This window comes from Pan troglodytes, chromosome 12, assembly GCF_028858775.2.
Source record: "Pan troglodytes isolate AG18354 chromosome 12, NHGRI_mPanTro3-v2.0_pri, whole genome shotgun sequence".
In the NCBI taxonomy this organism is placed as follows: domain Eukaryota; kingdom Metazoa; phylum Chordata; class Mammalia; order Primates; family Hominidae; genus Pan; species Pan troglodytes.
The window spans coordinates 91,416,636-91,440,241 of NC_072410.2; the positions used below are offsets into that span (position 1 = coordinate 91,416,636).

At 42.5% G+C, this 23,606-nt stretch overlaps 1 protein-coding gene across 2 annotated transcripts in view; it reads left to right on the forward strand.

Moving 5' to 3' along the window:
* The first annotated feature begins 2,088 nt into the window (after positions 1-2,088).
* Positions 2,089-23,606, forward strand: part of XDH (xanthine dehydrogenase) — an 80,328-nt gene continuing 58,810 nt past the window's right edge. The window contains exons 1-6 of one of the 2 annotated variants that reach the window (XR_678027.4): positions 2,089-2,261; positions 10,927-10,984; positions 13,752-13,848; positions 15,564-15,672; positions 18,267-18,393; positions 19,237-19,298. Coding sequence is in view for 1 of the 2 variants with exons in the window: in XM_525729.7 (XP_525729.4) it covers positions 2,220-2,261; positions 10,927-10,984; positions 13,752-13,848; positions 15,564-15,672; positions 18,267-18,393; positions 19,237-19,298 (495 nt within the window). In the remaining variant the exon portion in view is untranslated. The remainder of the gene's footprint in view (positions 2,262-10,926; positions 10,985-13,751; positions 13,849-15,563; positions 15,673-18,266; positions 18,394-19,236; positions 19,299-23,606) is intronic. The other variant, XM_525729.7, reaches the window with a different exon arrangement.

The following is a 23,606-nucleotide window of genomic DNA, read 5'->3' on the forward strand; positions in this document are numbered from 1 at the left end:
AGCCTGAGCTCTTTCCTCAGCCCGTCCCTTTAGCTTTTCTTGGAGCATTGGCTGGGGAATGCCTAGGAGGAAGGGGAGGGCTTGTTAAATTGGGTAGATTAGTGCATAGAGGAAAAGCCTCTCAATCAAAGAGGTGTGAGGGTTTGGAAGAATTGACTAATTACAAAACATGCCCGAGGTTCAGTCCCTTTCTCTCTCCCCAGCTCCTTCCTTCTTTCTTTCAGGGCAGAATTTCTCCAGCTTGGCTCTATTGACATTCATTGTTGTTCATTTTATTGGGGTGGGACTGTCTTGTGGTTTGTAGGATGTTTAGTGGCATTACTGGCCTCCATCCATTAAATGCCAGTAGCATCCCTCCCCAGTTGTGACAATAAAATATATCCCCAGACATTGCCAAATGGCTTCTGGGGTAGGGAATCTCTCAGATTTAACAACCGGTTTTGGTTTCGGTTTTGTTTTTGAGATGGAGTCTCACTCTGTCGCCCAGGCTGGAGTGCAGTGGCACGATCTCAGCTCACTGCAACCTCCACCTCCTAGGTTCAAGTGATTCTCCTGCCTCAGTCTCCAGAGTAGCTGGGATTACAGGTGGCCCACTGCTCCCAGATAATTTTTGTATTTTTAGTAGAGATGAGGTTTCACCATGTTGGCCAGGCTGGTCATGAATTCCTGACCTCAGGTGATCCACCCACCTTGGCCTCCGAAAGTGCTGGGATTATAGGTGTGAGCCTCCATGCCCAGCCAACAACCAGTTTTATAGTGACCAACCATCCCAATTTGCCCTGGACTGAAGGATTTACTAGGATCTCTGAGGCATTTGTCAGGGATTCAAGGCTAAAACTAGGATAGTCCAGGGCAAACTGGGATATTTGGTCAACCAACAAGTAAAGTTTCATCTCCTGGTTAAATTAAGGCTGTGGTGGGAGGGGGCATTGTGTTGATTGTGTGGTTGTCCTGTCAGTCTTCAGTTTCTCTAAGCTGTTGCTATATCAAGTACATCTGCCTAATACTCCTTTCTTCCCCCTCAGGTAGCCTGCTAGGGTTGTAGTGGAGGTGTCTTACTTAAGGAAGGCTGGCTGAGCCACTGTATGGGTCATTACAGGACAGAAGAAGACCAGAGTGAATGCTGGTCTCTGTGTGTGTGTTTTATGTGTGTGTGTGTGTGTGTTGAACTAAAGAACTGGTAGGGGCAGTTGGGAGGGTGCTGGACTGCAGAGAGCCCTTTAGTGCTTCTCCAGTGGACGTGCACATCTGTGTTTAAACTGAGAGTTAATGGATATTGGATGGGGAAAGGTTTTCAGCTATGTGTTACTGTAGCCTATGACTATGTGGTATGAGCATTTTAATTTATTTGGTGTTTTGAGATACTTTTATGAGTTACTCTGACAACTTGTCAAGGATATTTTCCTGAGAGAAACAAATAAAAGACAAATCTCAAAAATAGTTTGCTATTAGGATTTTATTTATTGAGATGTTGAAGATGTCTTTTCAACAGTGAAAAATGTTTTGGTTCTTTGCAAATTTACAAGGCACTCCCAAAATGTCATTTGTCCCTCATTCTTCTATTCTTGATGTCATTCTATGATCCTGTACAGGATGAAAACAACTGAGTTCTGAAGGTAGTAAGTAACATGCTGAGGTCAAATGCCAGGATCTGAGTCAGGTTCATGGGGCTCCATGTCCTGTGACCTCTCTGCTCCACCAGGCTGTGAAAGAATGACTCTTGCATTCATGCAGTCAGTCTGTGTTGCTGTAAACCTGAATGGTAAAATGACAAATGTAGACACAGAGGGTGTGAATCAGCTCTATTAGCAGTGACTCTGAGAATGGTCCTTCCCCTCCTCTGTCTTCCCCTTCTCTGTCTTGTAGCAAGTGGGAGGATGAAGCAGGTTTCATGAGAGCAGTGCCCAAGACCCACAGTCACCTAGTGCCAAGTCAACAACCTTACTGATATCTGGATGTAGTTTCCTGTGCTCTTTGACACAGGTATGGAGATTGTAATTTGCTGTGTGTGATTGTTTGCACTTCCTTGATTATGTAAACCAGTGGCTTTTGCCAAGAACTCTTCATGCCCTGAAGCTCTGAGCTGGTTCCCTCCCATTGGTGGACCTTATTTCATTTTATTGGGAGGCGTAACTTTCAGGTCACAGAGCAGTGATAACTACCTGCCAGTGTCTCTTAGGAGTGAGGTATCTGGAGTTCGGGGACCCCAACCTGTGACAATGACAGCAGACGAATTGGTTTTCTTTGTGAATGGCAGAAAGGTAAGTAGGAGCTGACCTTTGGTTTTGTGTCCCTTCTCCCTGGGAGGGGAAATGTGTCCTCTGGCAGAGCCATATCTTGCTCTCTGTCTTTCCTGTTCCCTCTTACTTGTTCTCCTGTCTTTCTCTCTCTCCCTTTAAAGGTGTCGCTGCATTTTGGTAACATTAGGGAAGAAGACCTTCTCGGGGCTAGAGCACAGACAAGATACTCAGAGGCCAAAGAATGAGGGAGAGAGAGGCAAGCAGAGAGGCATCTGTGAGCTAGCTGCCAACTCTCTGCAGTAGTGGAGATTGGCACAGAATGAGAAAGGGGAGTCGAGTTCTAGGTGAGATTTGAAGTCATCACCACACTTCTATTTCTGTCTTTAATCAAATATATCCTAAAATTTACATTGCTCTCTTTACAGAGAGAAGGAACAGGAATGTGTTTTCCTGCTTTTATCAGGATATAAGATGTACGCAGCCTTTGAATCTAATATATTATATATATAGGTTTAACAGCCAGTCCTGATTCACTGTGAGGTGACATATACTGACACCTTGTGGCAAACCACAATTTTTTTTTTCATAAAGGGCATCTCCCGCATTCCCCCCACTCCCCACCCACACACACTGAGTTCTACATGTAAGCTGCAAATCTCTTACCTACTTGAATTTACCTTATTGGTACACAGGGACTTAGGGAAGGTGACATGGGTACCAGCCCTTGGACAAGAGTGAGAATCTTTGCAAATTTTAATGTGGTGCAGAGAGAGAGGGGGCAAGCACATTACATGGTCACTAGCCTCCATTTGCCCTCCTTCAACACTGCTGAGATGCTCACACCTGTTCAACTTCCCACCTAGGAATGAAAAGGATAGTAAAAGAGTCCCATAGTTGCACATTGTAACTAACTGTGTGGACTGTGCGTGATGAATGTGCCCAAAGTGTCCCCCAAAAAAGGGCAATTTTATTTGTCTTTCTATATTGGCATTTTTGCATTGAGTTGAGAAACTGTTGATGTAATTTTGAGTGACTTTTGGTGTAATTTTCAAGAACAATAATGTGTTTCACTGGACTCCTAGGTCTTAAATTTCCAGGATGTGTTTGGGTGACTGTAAAAGAAATTTCATGAACTGTTTCAACGTCGGTGCTCCAAAGATTGATGGACTCTCTTTGAGTGGTGCCTTTGGGAAGTGCTGGGGAATGGGGACAGTCATGTTCTTCTGGGTTCAGAGTTTCCTCTCTGAGCTGCATCCTTTTCAGGGTTGGCACCTGGTACCAACCCAAGAAGTAGGGCAAAGCTTTCAAGTGTAAGATTTTGCATCCAACATTTCAAACAACTTCTTTCCTTCAGCAATTACATTGTAGAAATCTAGGAAACCATTGTGCAATTGGCTTTCTAGGAGAGCTACTTACACAAAGCCATCTCTGGAATTTTTATTAGTAATTTTTACATTGGGTAAACAGCTAGATTCAATGACGTCCAAGGTCATGTCTTACTCTAAGGTTTTATTATTTATTAAACCAAACCATTGGTTAACGTGTAAAAGTATAAGTTTCTGCTCTTCTTCAGGGATGGCTTGCTGTTATGCACTAAATCTAGAAAGAAGAATTTCAAGGTAAATCTGGCTTGGGGAAAATTATTTTCCCTTGCATTTTACTTTCACTTTAGGAGAGTAATTTTAAATTTTTCGATGGTACCATCACATCAAATCCTATTATTTCTAGAAGCTTCTACTACTGCCAGTTTCTGTGATGAATATCCATGTTTGTAATTTATAATGATGTAGCATCTTCAGAAACTGCAAGAAAGGTAGAGGGGCAATGCAGAAAGTAATTATGTGAAAGCAATGCTGTAAAAACAAGACCAAGCAAGGGAATTCCTGGGTAAACAATGGCAGCTGTGAGAAAGTTGTCCTCATTTTTATTCAGAAGATATTCTAGACCTTTTGTGACAGGAATTGTGCAAAGTAGTTACCAAAGAAGCTGTGAGAACTTAGTGACTCTTTTTTTTTATTATTATACTTTAAGTTCTAGGGTACATGTGGACAAAGTGCAGGCTTGTTACATATGTACACATGTGCCATGTTGGTTTGCTGCACCCATTAACTCGTCATTTACATTAGGTATATATCCTAATGCTATCCCTCCCCTCTTCCCCCACCCCACGACAGGCCCCGGTGTGTGATGTTCCCCTTCCTGTGTCCAAGTGTTCTCACTGTTCAATTCCTACCTATGAGTGAGAACATGCAGTGTTTGGTTTTTAAATGTGAGCCTACTCCTCTCCTTGTTTTGTACCACTGTCCAGGACTCTGGCTTCACTAAATGGGGTCCTGCAGAAGGTGTTCGATGCAAAAAGTCGAATACCTCTAGGGCCTTCTGTGGTGGTGATGAGCCTTGATGACTATTGTTTTCATTCACATCTTCTTTTGTTCTAGAGTCAGAGTCAAAGGGAAAGAGCTGTCCAGTATTTTATTTTTATTGTAATGACAGCCTTTTTGCAAGGCAGCATTCTAGCTTTTCTGAGTAGTCACTCTGTCTAGCTGAGACTGTGGCACCTGGAAGAATCTGGGAGGATCTGGCAGGTTGGGTGCAGCCAAAGGTGTCCAGGAGTGATCCCCACAAGAAGTGAGTGTCGGCTACAGAGATCGTCACGGTGACTTTCACTCACTCACTCACTCACTCACTTACTCATCATTCACTTGCTCACTCCCCATATAGTCAACATTTATCAAGCTCCTTCTGAGGCCTCAGACAACAGGATATGCACTGGGGGAATAAGATCTCTAAGATCGGGCATTTGCCATTCTGGAGCCCATATACTAGTTAGAGAGATGGATTATAATTAGACAAAGTAATACCTTCTGAAATGTATTTCACAGAAAACTAGCAGCATGAGATGCTTTTCTTGGATATTCTTAAACCACTTAGCACAGTGCATGGTATACAGTAGGTGTCCAACTAGTGTGGATGGAATAAGTGGGTGAATTTTTAAAACTTTGAGAAATCCTGTAGTAAATAAATTACTTCTCTAACTTTGTATTTTACAATTATTTTATATTTAAAGAAAAATTGCAAGAAGAATACAAGGAAATACTAAATACCCTTTATGTACTTTACCAACTGTTAATGTTTTGCCACATTTGCTTTATTATTCTCTCTTTCTTGCTCTGGACACACACACAGATACACGTGGATGTATTATAAGTACATAAATAATTCTATATATTAATGTACATAATTAATATAAATGAATATATAGTATAAGATAGATTTCTGAACCTTTTGACAGTAAGTTTCAGACATCATGTTCCTTTAGCTCTTATCCTAAGAATAAATATATTCTTTTTTTTTTTTTTCTGAGACAGGGTTTCACTCTGTCACCCAGGCTGGAGTGCAGTGGCGCGATCTTGGCTCACTGCAACCTCGCCGCCTGGGTTCAAGCAATTGTCTGCCTCAGCCTCCTGAGTAGCTGGGATTACAGGCGCCCACCACCATGCCTGGCTAAGTTTTTGTATTTTTAGTAGAGTTGGGGTTCTACCATCTTGGCCAGGCTGATCTTGAACTCCTGACCTGTGATCCACCCACCTCGGCCTCCCAAAGTACTGGTATTACAGGCGTGAGCCACCGCGCCTGGCCAGAATAAATATATTCTTACAAAACTGTAGTCCATTTATAGAAATCAAGAAACTTAGCTTTGGTGTAATACTATAAACTTTATGCAAATGTATTCCAATTTTCCCAATACTGGCATTTATAACTCCCCAGCCCCAGCCCGGAATCCAAGATTACACCTTGCAGTTGGTTGCCATGTCTTTAGTCTCCTCTAATCTAGAACAGCTCCTCGGCTTTCCTTTCATGACACTGGTGTTTCTGAAAAAACAGGCCAGATGTTTTTTAGAATGTTCCTCACATTGAATTGTATTATGCTTTCTTATAATTAGATTCAGAGTCTGCATTTGGGGGGCAGGAATACCACAGAAGTAATATGTTTTTCTCACTGCATTCTATCATTAGGTTTGTTTTTTTAACGTCAGTTTTTGGGTCTTTTTTGTGATGCAAACTTTGATGACTTGGCTAAGGTGTTATCCACCAAGTTTCTTCACTGTAAGGTAACTTTTCTTTACCTTTATAATTAATAGAGGCTATGTGAGAAGATAATTTGGAATGATACAAATTCTTGTTCGTCAAATTTTCACCCACTAATTTGAGTATCCATTGATATTCTTTTTTTAAATAATTTTTATTGTGGTAAAATACATAAAATTTACCATCTTAATCATTTTTACATGTACAGTTCAGTGGTATTACATACATTCATAATATTGGGCAACCATCATCACCATCCACCTCCATAACTTCTTTCATCTTTTAAGACAAACTCTATAAATTTACTAAATAATAACTCCCTATTCTACCTTTCCCCCAGTCCCTGGAAACCATCATTTTTTCTGTCTCTATGAATTTGACTAAACTACCTCACTTAAGGGGAATCATACAGTATGTCTTTTTGTGACTGGCTTATTTCATTTAGCATAATGTTCACCTATGTTGTAGCATATGTCAAAAATTCCTTCCTTTCTCAGGTTGAATAATATTCCATTGTATGGATGTACCACATTTTGCTTATCCATTCATCTACTGATGGACACTTTGGTTGCTTTCACAGTTTGGCTACTGTGAATAACGTTGCCATGAACTCAGGTGTATAAATATCTGAGACCCTGACTTCAATTATTTTGGGTATAAATCCAGAAGTGGAATTGCTGGATCATATGCTGGTTCTATTTTTACTTTTTTGTGGAACCATCCTACTTAGTTTTCCACAGTGGCTGTATCATTTTGCATTCCCATCAACAGTGGACAGGTGTTCCAGTTTCTCCACGTCCTTGCAAACACTTATTTTCTGTTTATTTGTTTGTTTGTTGATCATAGCTATCCTAATGGGTATGAGGTGAAATCTCATTAGAGTTCTGATTGGTGATGTTCAGCATCTTTTCATTTACTTGCTGGCCATTTGTAGATCTTTGGGAAAATGTCTATTCAAGTCCTTTGCCCATTTTTGAATTGGGTTTTATAGTTGTTGAGTTTTAGGAGTTCTGTATTACACTTGATCTCATAGTCACTGATGGCTCATTGCAACATTTACATAAAAACCAGAAGAAAAGAGAAGAAGGGGAGATGAAAAGACCTTTAATTTTTAATTTTTGGGGCTACATAGTAGATCTACATATTTATGGGGTACATGAGATACTTTGATATAGGCATGCAATGTGTAATAATTACATGATAGAAAATGTGGTATTCATCTCCTCAAGCATTTATCCTTTGTGTTACAAATGATCTAATTATACTTTTTTAGTTATTTTTAAATGTACAGTTAAATTATTATTGACTGTAGTTATTCTGTTGTGTTATCCAACTCTAGGTCTTTTTCATTCTTTCTATTTTTTTGTACCTATTAGCCATCCCTACTTTCCTCCTACCCCCTACTACCCTTTCCAGCCTCTGATACCATCCTTCTACTCTATCTCCATGAGTTCAATTGTTTTGATTTTTAGCTCCCACAAATCAGTGAGAACATGTGAAGTTTGTCTTTCTGTGCCTGACTTATTTCACTTAACGTAATGACCTCCAGCTCCATCCATCCATGTTGTTGCAAATGATGGGATCTCGTTCTTTTTTATGGCTAAATAGCACTCCAGTGTGTATATGTACCACATTTTCTTTATCCATTCATCTGTTCATGGATGCTTAGGTTGCTTCCAAATGTTGGCTGTTGTGAATAATGCTGCAAAAAACATAGGAGTGCAGGTATCTGTTTTATATACTGACTTCCTTTCTTTTCTGTATATACCCAGCAGTGGGATTGCTGGATCATATGGTAGCTCCATTCTTAATTTTTTGGGGAACCTTCAAACTGTTCTCCATAGTGGCTGTACTAATTTCCATTGATGATTCTTAACTGGATCAATTGTGCTGATTACAAGATGGCCAATCATATTTATTAGATGACATTCTTCTGCCAGGAAGAGCTTTTCCATATCTTCCCTTTGTTTGTTTGTTGACTCTATCTATTTGGACTCATAGGTTTTAATTGTATTTAATGTATTATAGCCCATTATGGCTGTTATTTCTTTTGATGCTCAAGTTTTACCAGAGCAATCTGCTTAACCCAACATTTCCTTAACTCACTTCCCTATAAAATGTTTTTCCTTTGGGATACCCATTGGTATCCTGTTGAGAGTGTTCAATGGAGTGCACCATGGTAATCCTGCTGTCACACCTTGAGAGTGGCACAGTCATTCTCTATAGCAATCCACTTGTGGCTGGAGTGATAAGGAAAGCCTTTATGAAGAAATTGTTTGAAGTCTTCTGATAAGTCAAAATGCAGGTGGAAGAGGAATGGCATAGTCAAAGGCACAGGAATTAGAAGATATGAAATGTATTTTTAGTGCACTAAGATGACCAGCTTGGCAGGGAAGTAGAAGGGAGAAAGGCTGAAAATGAAGATTGGGAATATATTGAAAAGGGCCTTGAAAGACAGCCTAAGGAACTTGGATGTTACCTTGAATATGTGGGTGGTCATGAAAAGCACTGAGCAGGGAACTGATGTGATGTGATAAAAGCAGAACTGCAGTACAGGAGAAATGAACAGTGTGGTAGTAAGCTAAGAGGCTCTTAATGTTGTCTACAAGAAAGGTGATAAAGATTGCTATTTTGTGCATTTATGATTACTTCTATGATTTGTAACCAGGATACTGAATAAGCTGGACTCATGGGGTGTAATCATATAAGAAAATTAATTTCATCTACCTTTCCTTTAAACTTTATTCAAAGGACAAATTCTGGCAGTTTCATGAACTTTTTATTACTCTTAGTCAATAAAAAATCTTATGGTTATTTTTAAGTTGCCAAACAGTCTCAATTCAGGACGGCAGGGTGAGGATAGCAAGAAAGCTCTCCTTTAATTGGTACTATTGTAAGATGGCTTCCGGCTTTCTGAGCCTTTTAGGTGTTTGGAGCTGACCTTTCATTCTTCTTGTGATGGCTTTCAAGGATCTTCAAGGGCCACCACAGGGAATATTTGCATGCATGTCTCATGGTATGAGTGATGCACTTTTCTCAGGCTGCTGTTCTCCATCAGCCTCCAGTTTGGGGAAGTCCACTCCACACAGTCTCTCTTTATTGAATGCTCTATCCTGTATTTTGGGAAATGATTTAAAGACCTCCAAGCCAGCTCTTTTTATCTCATGAATGGCTTGCATTACATCCATAGGCAACACTTCCACATCCTCTGCTCTACCAAGCTCCGGGAGTGTATACCAACCCCAGCACAGCCACCTCTCCAACTTAAGTTTAATGAGGAGTTTAAACTTGTCATTGTCGGTATTAATTTCTTGTTAAGCCTATCTCTTCCCCTATGCTGCAAAGGTGGCATGTTAGATTTTTATGTAGCACAAAGCAAGCTCCCTCACTGAGTTTGAGGTGGGAGGCAAATATTCCTCCCCTTCTCTTTTATTTAGGAAGGTGTGGGTAGTATAGTTCCCTCCAACGAAAACCTTATCATGAATTCTTTCTCTTTATTATCCCAATAATATACACCCTTTTAAGCTTTGGTAATGTGTGAAGAGTACTGAAATCGGTTTTTGTAGATTTCCTTTGACAATTCACAGTGGGAACTGACATCGCACTTTCTAGACCACTTTTTCCACCTTATTGAACCTAGTGATGGATCTTTGGTTTGAGATTTCTCTTTCATTTCGGACATGTATTAGTGTTGAGTAATACGCATCACATGCCAACACTCTGCTCTGAGCACAGGCCAACAGAATGGCCTTCCACAGTCACATGCAGGATCTGAGAGTGTATACTCAAAGAGGCAAAGTCCGAGATCTGCATGCCATGCTCTCAGATGCCCCTGAAATTCACAGGTGTGATCTAGCAGTTGAAATGAGATGACAGGTTTTATTTGAAGGGGATTTTGCCTTGGTCGAGCCAGCGTGGAAGGTGCAATGCCTGCGTGTTCTGTGGTGGGTCCCAAGATGAGCATTGAGGTACAATTTTAGAATTTAAGGATTTGAGTATATACATTGTCTGGCTGTAGTTTATAGGTTCATTCTTATGGAGTTGCCATAAAAATACCTTAGTTTTCATGATCTATTTAGCACATTGTATTAGGCCATTCATGCATTGCTATAAAGAAACACCTGAGGCTGGGTAATTTATAAGAAAAGAGATTTAGTTGGCTCACAGTTCTGCAGGCTGTACAAGCATGACACCAGCATGTGCTTGGCTTCTGGGGAGGCCTCCAGGAGTTTTTACTCATGGCAGAAGGCAAAGTGGGAGCAGGCACATCACATGGCCAGTAAGAGCAAGAGAGAGAGAGAAGGGGGTGATGCCACATACTTTTAAATATCTCGTGACAACTAATTCACAACTAAGGGGATGGCACTAAGCCATTCATGAGAAATCTGCCCCCATGATCATATTGCTTCCCACTAGGCCCCACCTTCAACACTGGGGATTACAATTAAACATGAGATTTAGAGGGGCAGAGTCCAAACTATATCACACTTCCTACTAACTCTACAAATTATTGAGTGAGACACTGAAGGAAGAAATTAATTGCAGAAAGATGACTAAGTATACCTATGATATATTTTTCTTTCATTTATTTTAATAGGTGGTGGAGAAAAATGCAGATCCAGAGACAACCCTTTTGGCCTACCTGAGAAGAAAGTGTATCCTGACTTTGGAGTGGGAGTGATGGAGAAGGGGGGCAATGGTGACTGATTCTGTAGGCCTTACATTGTTTCCTAGTGACTGGTGGGGTGGCCTTGAGGTGTGGAGGAAAGAGCACTGGATTAGGACTTGGGACACTTGCATTTTAGTTGCACCTGTAATCTGAAATTCTCAGCTACTGAATGAGAGGATTGTTTGTGGTGATCTTCGAGGTGTCTCCCCGCTAAGACTCTAGTAATGCCAAGGTTTAATCCAGGGCCTGTAGAAAGGTCCTCATTAGCCTTGGTGAGAGCTTCATGGTCATTCCTCTGTGGGAAGAGGGGGGCCTTCCTTAGGTGACATTTGCTTAATACATAAATGGAGTTCCTGGGGAATGTTTCCAGCTCTGCCTAGGTGGAGGGAAGCAAGGGAACATGTGTCTATTGGGAAAAGGATGCGTGAGGTAAGAATCCTATACAGGTAGCATTCATTGTAGAAACAGCAAACAGGGAGCCCTGGAGGGTGGGGGGACTCCTTAGAAAGACTGGGGTGCTGCTCTTCACTCAGTGTGGGTGGGGCTTCTGGAAAAGCCCCTTTACCTTTAGTTCTGAGTATCGGAAGTATTCTGGGACCCTGGAACTAAAACGATAATAATAATTGGAGTTAATATTTAATGAGCACTTCCTATATACAGGCAGGATTCAAAGTGATTTGTGCAGCTCACCTCAATCTCCACAGGAATCCCATGGAAGCGTAACACTCCCTTTTCACAGAGGAGGAACTGAGGCCTTGATATGTGAAGTGACCTGCCTTTTGCTAGTGTGTTCTGGGGAAATAGTGATGGAGACTGCACCAAAGCCTAGAGCTGTGTTCCCAACCTCTCACCCGCACTGGCAACTCTCCAGGGGGCCTGTGAGCAGGACTGTGCTCATCCTGACCTCTGTCAACAAAACCCTCCTTCTCCTAGCGGGGGTGTCTAGTGGATCTTTCCAGTGACATATTTGGGGACAGCAAGGATTATTTCAACACGCACAGAAGTGAGACTGGAGCCCATGCTTTCACTCTGGTTTGCTCCCCTCCTATCAGACGGTACAGTGGTTGGCTTTGGTGTACTTTGTTCTGGATTTTTTACCTTAAGTGGGTGTATCTGGAGGTTCACAGAAGATAAACCTGGTGGTGCTGGGGAGTGAAAGTGTCACTAGATCGGATCAGGTGATTGTGTGGATCTCCATTTACAGCCCATCTACCTGGGAGGTCTGGGAAGAGAAGCTCATTTTCAGAGATTATTGAGATCAATTTTAGCTTTCTAATAATAAAACTAATTTTAATTTTTTAATCATTTCCATTGTAGTTTTGAAGGCCCAGAAGCCTCAGAAATTCCTTATCACAGCAATTGGCTGTGTCACATCTTAAATGAAATGCAAAACCGAAAGTTGGCACATAAGTAGGATAACCTTGCAACTTATGGCTATCTGTGCTCAGAGTCAATTTATGGGAGTTCCAGATGGGGGAGAAAACTCCAGCCTTGACTTTTACCCTAGCTTCCAGAAAGGTCTCCAGGCTGGAAGAAGACCTTGCTAGACTTTGTACTGCCACCATTCATCTTCAGGTGCCACCATTCATCTTCAGGTGCCCCCAAAGTTGTTTGACCTGCTGAGAGCTGCATATATCCTGACTAGGACACAGAAAACCTTCCCAGGTGTGCTGGGGAGGAAGGAGCGTGATGAAGGGACCTCACCCAGTCTGGAGTCCGATGGCTGTGATGGAGCCACACCGGCAGGGCAACATGTGTTCCTGTGTCATCTTGTGTGGCCCATGTTACCTCTTGGGTCTCAGTTTGTTGTTTTTTTAAATCTGTGAGGAAGTTTCTTTCCTACCTGCTAACCAAATCATTCTGGAGATCAAACAGGTATCTAGGTGAAAGTGCTTTTCAAAAATAAGATGTTAAATCATTGTTTTTAAATTTTGTCTTGAAAATGAGAGAAGTGACCAGGCGATTATATCCTCAGTTCCCTCCATCTTCAGTAGGTAGTGGGTGGCTTAGAGGCCTGCAGGTCTGAGGGAGAAGCAACCATGTGACTCAGGGAAAGTGACCTCCACAATAGCTGTTCTCTAGAATAGCTTACCAGTTAGGCACTTTTAAAACTCAAAGTAGCAGATGATCTTTCTGCAAGTATATGTAAGAGTGAGGCCCAGTATTGGACCCGGACCTAAAAAAACCACTCTATTTTAATTTCCATTCACATATCTTTTGGACCAAATATTCAAAAGCCTCTGGTCTAGCCCTAATTTTGATTCTTGGGGATTTATCAGCCCAAAAAGTTCAGAGTGAAAAGCAAGGACTCAGAGGTCCCAGAACAGATCAATGTCTCATTCTGGCCCAAGTGGCTTCATGGTGTGCCCAGCTGGGAGTGATGTGAGAACTGCCCCGTATGCTCAGGTGTATGATTTACCTGCTCACACATAGAAGACCTCAACCCAAGAGAAGGCTCTAGGACTGACCAGTCCTAGAACTCATGTCCCAAGAGATGCTACTTGGGTGCTGTCCATGGGGTTCTGATGCCTTTGCTCTTCTGTGCAGTGGAGATGGCCGTGTTCCCTGCCTCCCTAGGGTGCAGTGCAGCCCCTCTGAATAAGGAGGCCAGTGGGCCTGCTGCCTTCCTTGGTTGAGGGGCCTGAGCACGTGTGGGAATGAATGGCTCTGCCCACAGCTCTGCCCAGGCATTTCCTAGCAACCCAGCAGACTCCTCTCCCTGAGTTCATTCTCCTTAACTCTTGACCACCCAGTGGGGCTGAGTGGAACCAAGCTCGGCTGTGGAGAGGGGGGCTGCGGGGCTTGCACAGTGATGCTCTCCAAGTATGATCGTCTGCAGAACAAGATCGTGTATCCTTTGCCTGCTGGCTGACCACCCACATGGGGGCTGCGATGCAGGACCAGCTTGTGAGGGAGTGCATGAGTGTATGTGTGTGCATGTGCGCATGTGTGAGCCCCTGTTTTTATGGAGAATCTGTGCACAGGAAAACTGTAGAATGATCTCTTGGCAAGTATCTTCTAGGCTTATAATATTGACCAGGCTCCGAACTGCTGATAAAATGACTTTTCTAAAATCCACATTTATATCACATTCCATAAAACCCTTCAATAGCTCTTCATTGCCCCCAGGACAAAATCTCTTTGCTTAGTGGGCAAGGCCCTGCACAGTATGCCCCAGGTTTCTTCTCCAGTTTTCTTTCTCACCATGGGCCCAGCACTCCATTCAAGCAGAGATAATTGTGAAATACCAATGACACAGGCCCACTAATTGCTTGGTCTTTGTTTAAGCTGGGAAGTTCTCCTAGGATTTCTCTATCTGACTAACTCTTACTAGCTCTTTACAACTGGGCAAAAATATCACCCCCTCCAGGAAGCCATCCTGGATCTCTCAAGACTGGGTTAGGTGCCCCTTGACTGTGCTGGTCCCATAGTGCCCTGTGCACAGCATTCCCAGTGTAAACTCAGGCATGATACAATTTTTACAGTTTATTTGAGAAAACAACAGTTCATGAGCTCAAGAAGCTCCAGATTAGAAGCAGTTCAGGAGCTCCACCAGGGAAATGCAAGCAGGAGGTTTTTGTAGGATGGACACAGGCAAAAAGCAAAGAAATTATTTGATTGGTTACAATTATACAATTGCCTTACTTGGTCTATCCCACTGGAAAGTCCCTAGTACTATAGTTATAAGTTTGTTGACTACTTCTGATTGGTTGATCGTAAGGCTTTTTTTTAATATGAAGATGTTCGTAAGAAGTAGCTCAAGTTAAGACTCTGCTGCAAATCAAGCAGAGTTTAGGTCACTTATGAGGCCTAACTGGTTTCGTCTGCTGAGTCTTCAGGCCTGGTCTCCTTTTTAATTTACTTTAACAAGATTTAAATTGCACCTTCATATGAGCTTCTGTTTTCTCAGTTGACTGCAGGCTATTGAAGGGCAGAGCTTTCATCTTATTCATCTTTATTTTCCCAGCCCTCAGCAGAGTGCCTGACTTATGTCTGGCACTCAATAACTGATGCTGAATGTAAGTGAATGAGTGATGAATAACAGAAGAATGCAAGGAAGTTCTAGCTAAGGGCTTGCTGTCTCATGTTGCCTGGGGGTTTCCTCCCCCTTTCCCCACAGAGGAATGAAAGCAATAGAGGCGAGGAAATGCAGGGAAGCAAAGTGATTGGAGGCTAAGGAACAGCCCTGCAGGCAGGAGCATGCTTTAAGGCTGCAGCCTGCCAGAGAAATTTCCTCTTGACTCAGCCTCCTGGGTCAGGCTGAGTAAGAGGCGACTGAAAGTGACCCTGGCTCCCTTGCTCCTGCTCAGAGGCTGAGGATGCTCTGATGCCTGATCCCACAGTACTCTGGAGGGGCTCAGCTTTACCTATAAGGAGGGCTTCCTTTGTTCCTTTCCCAGAGTCTTCAGTGGAGAGGTGAGGACACTGGTAGAAGAGACAAGAACATAAATGGGAGCGGAGAGACATAACATAAAGCCTCACAAAGTCCTCCAGAGCTCACAGTCAGGCCCATTCTGATGATCTGAGTGGACAATAAATGGAATGACCTTAATCTGGGGTTCTAGCCACTTTTCTGCCAATGCCTGCCTGGCCCCCATCTGCTCCTTGCACCATGTTGCAGTGACAACTGTGGAAGGAATAGGAAGCACCAAGACGAGGCTGCATCCTGTGCAGGTAAACAGAGGAAAGGGAGCTGTGCTCTTGAGATCAGGCTGTTTGCTCTGCAGGGAGGCTCATGCCAAAGTTGCAGACTTGCTTTGGGTTGTTGGGAAGAGTTTCACTGCCTAATCTAAGGAGGCATTGCACCCTGGCCACCTCCCCATCTCCTCTGGGTACCGTGAGGTGAAAAGAAGAAACACCCAAGCATGAAGCTCCTTCCTGTGAGCTGGTTGGTTATAACATTGCATGATCTGAAGGGACCCAAGAGGTCAACTGAATCTGGTGGCTAGGCCAGTCCAGAACTTGGAGGAAGGGATGCAGAAGAGCTTCCTCACTTTGTTCTGGAGTGTGTTTAGGAAACTCCCAGCCTTCCCAGATTTGAATTTTAATTATCTGTGCCCCTTGTTTATAAGCCCACTTACTCCCTACAATGGTAATTCTGCACCCCTTACCTCCCACCCGCAGATAGTACAAATGTAAACTGCTAGGCCTCCTCTTTCATTAGAATGGAGGTTAGCAAGTGCTAAATAAGATGACAGAGATTTAGTGCCTGAGCAAGGCTTTCTCCTTGATGGTATCAGACCACCTGAAAATGCATTGAAATCTGAAACACTTCTGGGGCGAATGGGCAGTAATAATCTTAGACTGGTTTGGGGAGACAATCAGGATGCTCTTAGGCTGAGTGGAAAGAAAGGGGAGTAGAGCCCTGTTGGAAGGAACGGCCATTGTCCCCAAAGCATTTTGTTTGAGGAAACTTGGGGTCTTTGGGAGATCAAGACTATCCTGACTAACACGGTGAAACACCATCTCTACTAAAAATACAAAAAAATTAGCCGGGCGGAGTGGCGGGCGCCTGTAGTCCCAGATACTCAGGAGGCTGAGGCAGGAGAATGGCGTGAACCTGGGAGATGGAGCTTGCGGTGAGCCGAGATCGTGCCACTGGACTCCAGCCTGGGCGACAGAGTGAGACTCCATCTCAAAAAAAAAAAAAAAAAAAAAAAAACAGAAAAAACAAAACAAAACAAAAAAAAACAAAAAAAGAAGTTACCAGAGCTTGGCCCAGGTCTTAATCCTCCCTTGATTATTTGAGGAGACATGTCGTTCAGGCAATGGAGCCAGAGCCTCCTGCGGAGAGGCTGGTTCTATTCCTTGGAGTGGCATCTTGGGCCAGTTATGTGAGGCCAGCCAGGTCGGGGTGGTATTGCTTCCCATCTATAGATTTGTTTCTTAGGCAGGAAGAGGGGAAATTACTAAACTTGTCCAACCTGAAGGAGACGTGAGAGGGTTAATTAAGGCTTGTTATTTTCTTTGAAACAAATAGGTGAAAGAAAGAATAAATAGTTTAAACATAGGAGTCAAGTCTCACACTGCTGATAAAGACATACCCAAGACTGGGTAATTTATAAAGAAAAAGAAGTTTAATGGATTCAGTTCCACGTGGCTGGGGAGGCCTCACAATCATGGCAGAAGGTGAAAAGCACATCTTACATGGTGGCAGACAAGAGAAATGAGAGCTAAGTGAAAACAGAAACCCATCAGATTTCATCAGATTTATTCACTACCATGAGAACAGGATGGGGGAACCACCCCCATGATTCAGTTATCTCCCACAGGGTCCCTCTCGCAACACATGGGAATTATGGGAGCTACAATTCAAGATGAGATTTGGGTGGGGACACAGCCAAACCATATCAGGTTGTATCTGTATAATCAACCTAAAATCCTCCCTATCCAATGGTACAGGTTCTTATTCCTAATCCACTTATTTTGGCTACAAATAGGCTACAGAGCCAGATTCCACTTCTTGTCCATTTATTTGTTTTCTCTTGGTTTCTGTGACACTGTGGTTCTGGCTTTTCCTTCTCTCCCCACACTGGCTCCTCCTCTGCTCAGTCTCTAATTGCTGCAGTGCCCTGAGCCCTGACCTGGGCCCCTCCCCTTCTTCATCCCTACACTCTCCCTACATGAGTTTGATGTTGTCCACATGCCAATGGCACTCTCATTTACAACTTCAGCTTTGACCTCTCCTCAGAAGTTACATTTCCAATTGCCTATTTGACATGTCAATACGGATGTCTAATCTCAAACTTAAGAAAACCCTACTCTTCTCCTAATGGCTTCCTTCCCCAGTCTTCTCCCATGTGAGTCAGTGGCAAAGCCATCCACCCAATTGCTCAAGACAAAAATCTAGACATCACCTTTGACTGTTTCTGTCATGTGCCACACCCCAATCCATTCAGAAGCTGCCTTCTGGTTATGATAGTCACTGTTCTTTGAAGGGACCTTCCTAGTCATAGCTAACACTGGCTGACTGCCTGCTATATGCAGGTACAGTGTTAAGGGTTTTACATGAATATCTCAGTTAATCCTCATCGCAGCTCTAGAGGTAACTACAAGGATGGTCCTCATCATACAGATGAAGAACCTAGACTCAGAGGGCTTGGAAACTGGCCAAGGTCACAGTTGGTAAATGGTGGCACTGGGGCTTGACTCTGTGCAGTGATTACTACCCCCACTGTCTCTCAACATGGGCTGGCTCCAGTCGAGTCCTTTGGGGAGCCTGGGAGGGTTCTGCCATCCCAGTTGTCTATGCCATCTGTATCTTTTAGGAGAGAATTGCCAAAAGCCACGGCTCCCAGTGCGGGTTCTGCACCCCTGGCATCGTCATGAGTATGTACACACTGCTCCGGAATCAGCCCGAGCCCACCATGGAGGAGATTGAGAATGCCTTCCAAGGTATGGGCCTTCAGGCACAGCCTAGGAGGTGGAATGGCAAACGAGGCCCTGCAGAGGTCAGGGCAAGTGCCAGAGTGAGAAGCATGAGGGACTACCCTTTGGAGGAAGGGCTCAGGCCCCCCAACAAGGTGGTGACTAAGATCTGCTAGAAAGCCAACCCTCTCTTACTTGGGAGAACTCCTGGTTGGTGTGGAGACCTCCTGGGGTCTCCTGCCTTTGGGTCCATCTTTCTGAGGTGTCTGTCTGCCTTCCACCAGTATTGGAGTGGGGTTGGCAGTGCATGGCTGGTGCAGGAAGACGTCATTTAGAAAACTCCACGGGGGCTAGTGATATGATTTCCTTCCCTCTCAGTTTTCACCAGAACAGGATTCTGCAGGGCCAAGACCACCAATGTGTCTGCTTCTCTGAATTGAATAGAGAAGCCTCCCCATCTATTCACCATTTCCATCATTTATTCAGTTATTTTAGTCACATCCTATGCCACAGGGATAAAAGACACAGCCTCTACTCTCAAAAAGTTCATACTCTGAAGAGGAGAGTTTGTAATGTAGTCTGATAGGCTAACTGATGAAGCTATGATCAGCCACTGTGGGAGCACTTAGGAGAGGCACCTGACTCAGTCTGGGCATTCTAGGAAGGCTTGCATTCTAGGAAAGACTTCCTGAAATCATGATAACTTTTCTGAAGTCAGGATATGAGAAGGCCAAGAGGCCTTCCAGACAGAGGTAACAGAATATGCAGCCTGGTAAAGAGAGCACCCAACTTAGTTGCAAGCAAAGTCACAAACTCCTCACCCATCCCAGGGCCCTGCACTGACATTGCAGTTTTTTCCTTGGCCCACAGGAAATCTGTGCCGCTGCACAGGCTACAGACCCATCCTCCAGGGCTTCCGGACCTTCGCCAGGGTAAGTGGGGACCCCAGAACATCAGTGTCTCTGCTTCTAAAATGGCAACACTCAGAAATCACTGTGGGGAGGGAGACCAAGGGCCTCTGGTCTACAAACAATGATGATAAGATGACCAGTTAGTGAGTCTTCCCTCTGGGGACATCTGGCATTGGGAGTAGAGTCTGCCATTCTTATTCAGGGAAGGGTTCTTATGAATAGCATGGGACTTTCTGCCAGTGATGGTCTGGAGACTGGCTTCCTGGAAGAGGCTCACCGCCTGAGAGTGCCTTTGAGCTTGGCAGTGCCTTTGGGCTTGGCAGCTTTCCCTTGGAGACTGGCAGGCTCAGCCCATGGCACAGGTGCTGAATGTAGCATTTAATAACAACATGGCCTTGCTCAGCACTTGCACCCCTCCTCCTTCCCTCTCCTGGCTGCTTTCTGTGGCTGGCACTCTGTTGGGCTTATGAAACTGGTAATTAGATCTCCAGACAGTTTGTGAACCCCTGCAATGTTCATATAACTCTGAGTGAGAAGTCACAGCCGGATGTGTGGGCATTGATTATATAAACACATACACACACCTGCCATCTGGCAAGGAAGGCAGAGAGCTGGCATCTCCTTTCTTGGCTTAATCTCCCCCCAGGTTTTACTTGACTTCTCAATTGGGCCACGTTAATCCTGACTCCAAATCAAACCATCTCATTTCAGTTTGATTCTGGGTCCAGGGGAGTTACAGACTCCTGTGCTTTCCACTCACCTTTAGGGTTGGAGCTTCATGAAAAAGAGTGCTGTGTCTGTATAATCGTATAATCCAAGAAGGGGTGGGTAGACATGGAGACAGGACCTTATAAGGATGGAAAACACCACACTCTGATTAATGCTGCTGCTGATGAAGAATTAACAAGTGTGGAATTAAATGAAAATGCCTGAAAACACAAATTCAGATTCTGCAGACCTGGGTTCAATTTGAGGCACTTAATTGATGCACGACCTTGGGCAAGTCTCCTTGTTTCTATTAGGTTGGTGCAAAAGTAACTGTGGTTTTGCCATTAAAAGTATGGGAAAAACTGTAATTATTTTTGCAGCAACCTAATAAAATGGTGATTTTATTAGGTGATTTCATTAGAATATCTACCTTACTGTGTTTATAAAAATTAAGTACTTCTTGAAAAGCTTTTAGAACAATGCCTGGCACATTTCTGTTATTCAATAAATGGGAACTATAAATTATGAAGCTGGTATATTTCTTCCATTAGCCTCTATATAATCTTCCCAAGTTACTCAGTGTTTCCTGAGAACCAGAGATTGTTAATCTTGCCTCTATTTACTTCATAAGAACCTGCTCAAAGTGATATAATGTAATCAGTCCTCTTAATTTTTCAAAAGAGAAGGATTTTTGAGTATAGCAGTTGCCTTCCCTCCTGGAAGTTGAAATGGCTCTTGATTTCACCATGCAGAACTTACCTCCCTCAATTCAGCTACCCTGCAGTGCAGAGCAGAGCAAGACTGAGAGCTCTGAGCAGCCAAAATGCCTGACACACAAAAGGTGCTCAGAAGCTAATGCATGTTACTCATCGGAGGTCTCCGAGATGTTTCTTCAGAGCCTTTTTACTTTTATTTTACACACAGCTCTAACAAACTCGGTTACTAGCTTTCCTGTCCACAGCACACACTAGAAAGCATGTGGAGGGTCAACTAGAGGTGGGCACACTGCTCACGGCAAGAAGTGACCACAGCTATCTGGTGACAAGGAAAGAAATGGAGGAACCATTAAACAGGTACAAGCAAGACTTCCAGTTTCTGGTCTGGCATGTAAGCAGCTTAGGAGTCTTTATTTCACCTAAACAAGAAGAAAAAGGCGAACAAACTGAAGAATCAACAGTTGTTTTTAGATCCATCAGAGGAATGAGGTCACAGGACAACTCATTGTCCAGAAAATTGGAGAGACAGACAGGCAGACACGGCATATCAGAGCAGAAACCTCTGCAGGAACCTTTGCCAGGATAGGAAGATGTAAGGACTAACTGATGAATTGCTGGAGTTTATACATGGATATAAACTCCAGGGGGATGCAGTCATGGAGGGGGTGCTCTACACCTTTGTGAGTTTTACCTCCAGGATCTCCACCAGGTCCTCACAGTAAACGTTGGAGAAAAATCTCCTTGTGTTTCTGGTAGGGAGTGGGAAAAATGAACCATTTTGGAATATGCCAGAGCATTCTGTTCTTCTTAAAAAGGCCTGTCCTCAGAAGAAATTATTTTACCGCAGCCTAAACTTCTGAGGTTATATTAGATCCTTGCCTACCTTGGGGAGGGGAAATACGCAACCCCAGGACCTTTAGTCTTTCACCTGTGGGAAGGGAAATACACAAGCCCAGCCCCCTCCAGCCATCCTGTCCCACCAAACAGAGAAAAAAAACCCTGAGAAGCACTTGTGAAGTTCACAGGTGAGCGGCACAAGCTCACCAAAAAACTGAGACTAATCCTAGGACTATAGGATACTTCTCCTTCATATCTTACCAATACATTAACTAAAGGCCTATTTATATCAGGTCTTTTTAGCCAGTACATCATGTCCACCTTTCAACCAAAAATTATAAGGCATAGTCAAAGGCAAACACAATTTGAAGAGACTGAACAAACAGCAGAACCAGAGTCAAATAGGGCAGGAATATTGGAATTAACAAATGAGGAATTTTATAAAGCTATGATTAGTATGCTAAGAGATTTAATGGAAAAAATAGATAACATACAAAAACAGATGGATAATGTAAGCAGAGAACGGAAATTCTAAGAATTAAAAAGAAATGCTAGAGATTGAAAACGCTTATAACAAATTGAAGACTACCTTCGGTGGGCTCATTAGTAGACTGGACATGGCTGAGAAAAGAATCTCTGAGCTTGAGGATATGACAATGCAAACTTTCAAAACCAAAAAACAGAGAAAAGGAAGTGAATGAAAACAAACAGAAACAAATAAGAACTGTGTGATAACTACAAAAGATGTAACATACGTGTAACGAGAATATCAGCAGAAAAAGAAGAAAAAGAGAAAGGAAAAGAAGCAATATTTGAAACAAAAATGACTGAGAATTTCCCAAAATTAATGTCAGATTTTAAACCACAGAGTCAGGAAATTCAGAGAACACAAACCAGGATAAGTACCAAAACCCAAAACCAAACAAAAACTATACCAAGGCATGTGATATTCAAACTTCAAAAAATCAAAGGTAAAGAAAAATGACTTGAAAGAAGCCAAAGGAAAACACCCCTCACCTATAGAAGAGCAAATATAAAATTATATCTGACTTTTCCCAGAAACCATGCAAGCAAGAAGCATGGAGAGAAATACTGAAAGTATTGAAAGAAAAAACCAAAGCACCTAAAATTCTGTAACCTCCATAAGTATCCTTCAAAAGCGAGTGAAAAATATTTTCTCAAACAAAACTTGAGAGAATTTGTTGCCAGTAGACCCATCTTGTAAGAAATATTAAAAGAAGTTCTTTAAAGAGAAGGAAAATGATGTAGGCCAGAAACTCATATCTACATAAAGGAAGAGCATCAGAGAATGAATAAGTAAAGGTAAAATAAAAATTTTTATTTTTCTTAATCTTAATTGGTCTAACAGATAGCAATTTGTTCAAGACAATCATAGCAACCATGCATTTGTTTATGTGTGCATATGTATATATATATGTGCTTGTGTATAAGTAAAATGAATGACAGCAATGATAAAATAAACAAGAGGGAAAAATTAGAAATATTTTGTTATTATAAGATACAATCACTATCTGTAAAGCGGCGTAGTGTTATTTAAAAGTGGACTTGGATTAGTTAAAAATGTATACTGCAAACTCTAGGGCAACTACCAGAAAAAAAAAAAAAGAAAAAAGGAAGTATAATTGATACTTTATGAAAGGAAAGGAGATGAAATTATATATAATGCTCAGTTCAAACCACAAAAGTCAGAAAATGAGTGAAAGACAAAACTAGAAACAAAGAATAAGGACGACAAATAGAAAACAATAACAAATATGGTAGATACTAATCCAACTATATCAATGATTACCTTAAATGTCAGTGATCTAAATACACCATTTAAAAGACAGAGATTGTTAGAGTAGATGAAAATAACAAGACCCAACTATATGTTGTCTACAAGAAACCTACTTTAAATGAAAAGACACAGATAGATTAAAACTAAGTAGATAAAGAGAGGTAGACCATGATATACTAATCAAAAGAAAGTGGAAGTAGCATATTAATTTTGGACAGAGCAAACAGTTATCAGAGAAAAAGAAGGGCATTAAAAATAATAAAGGAATCA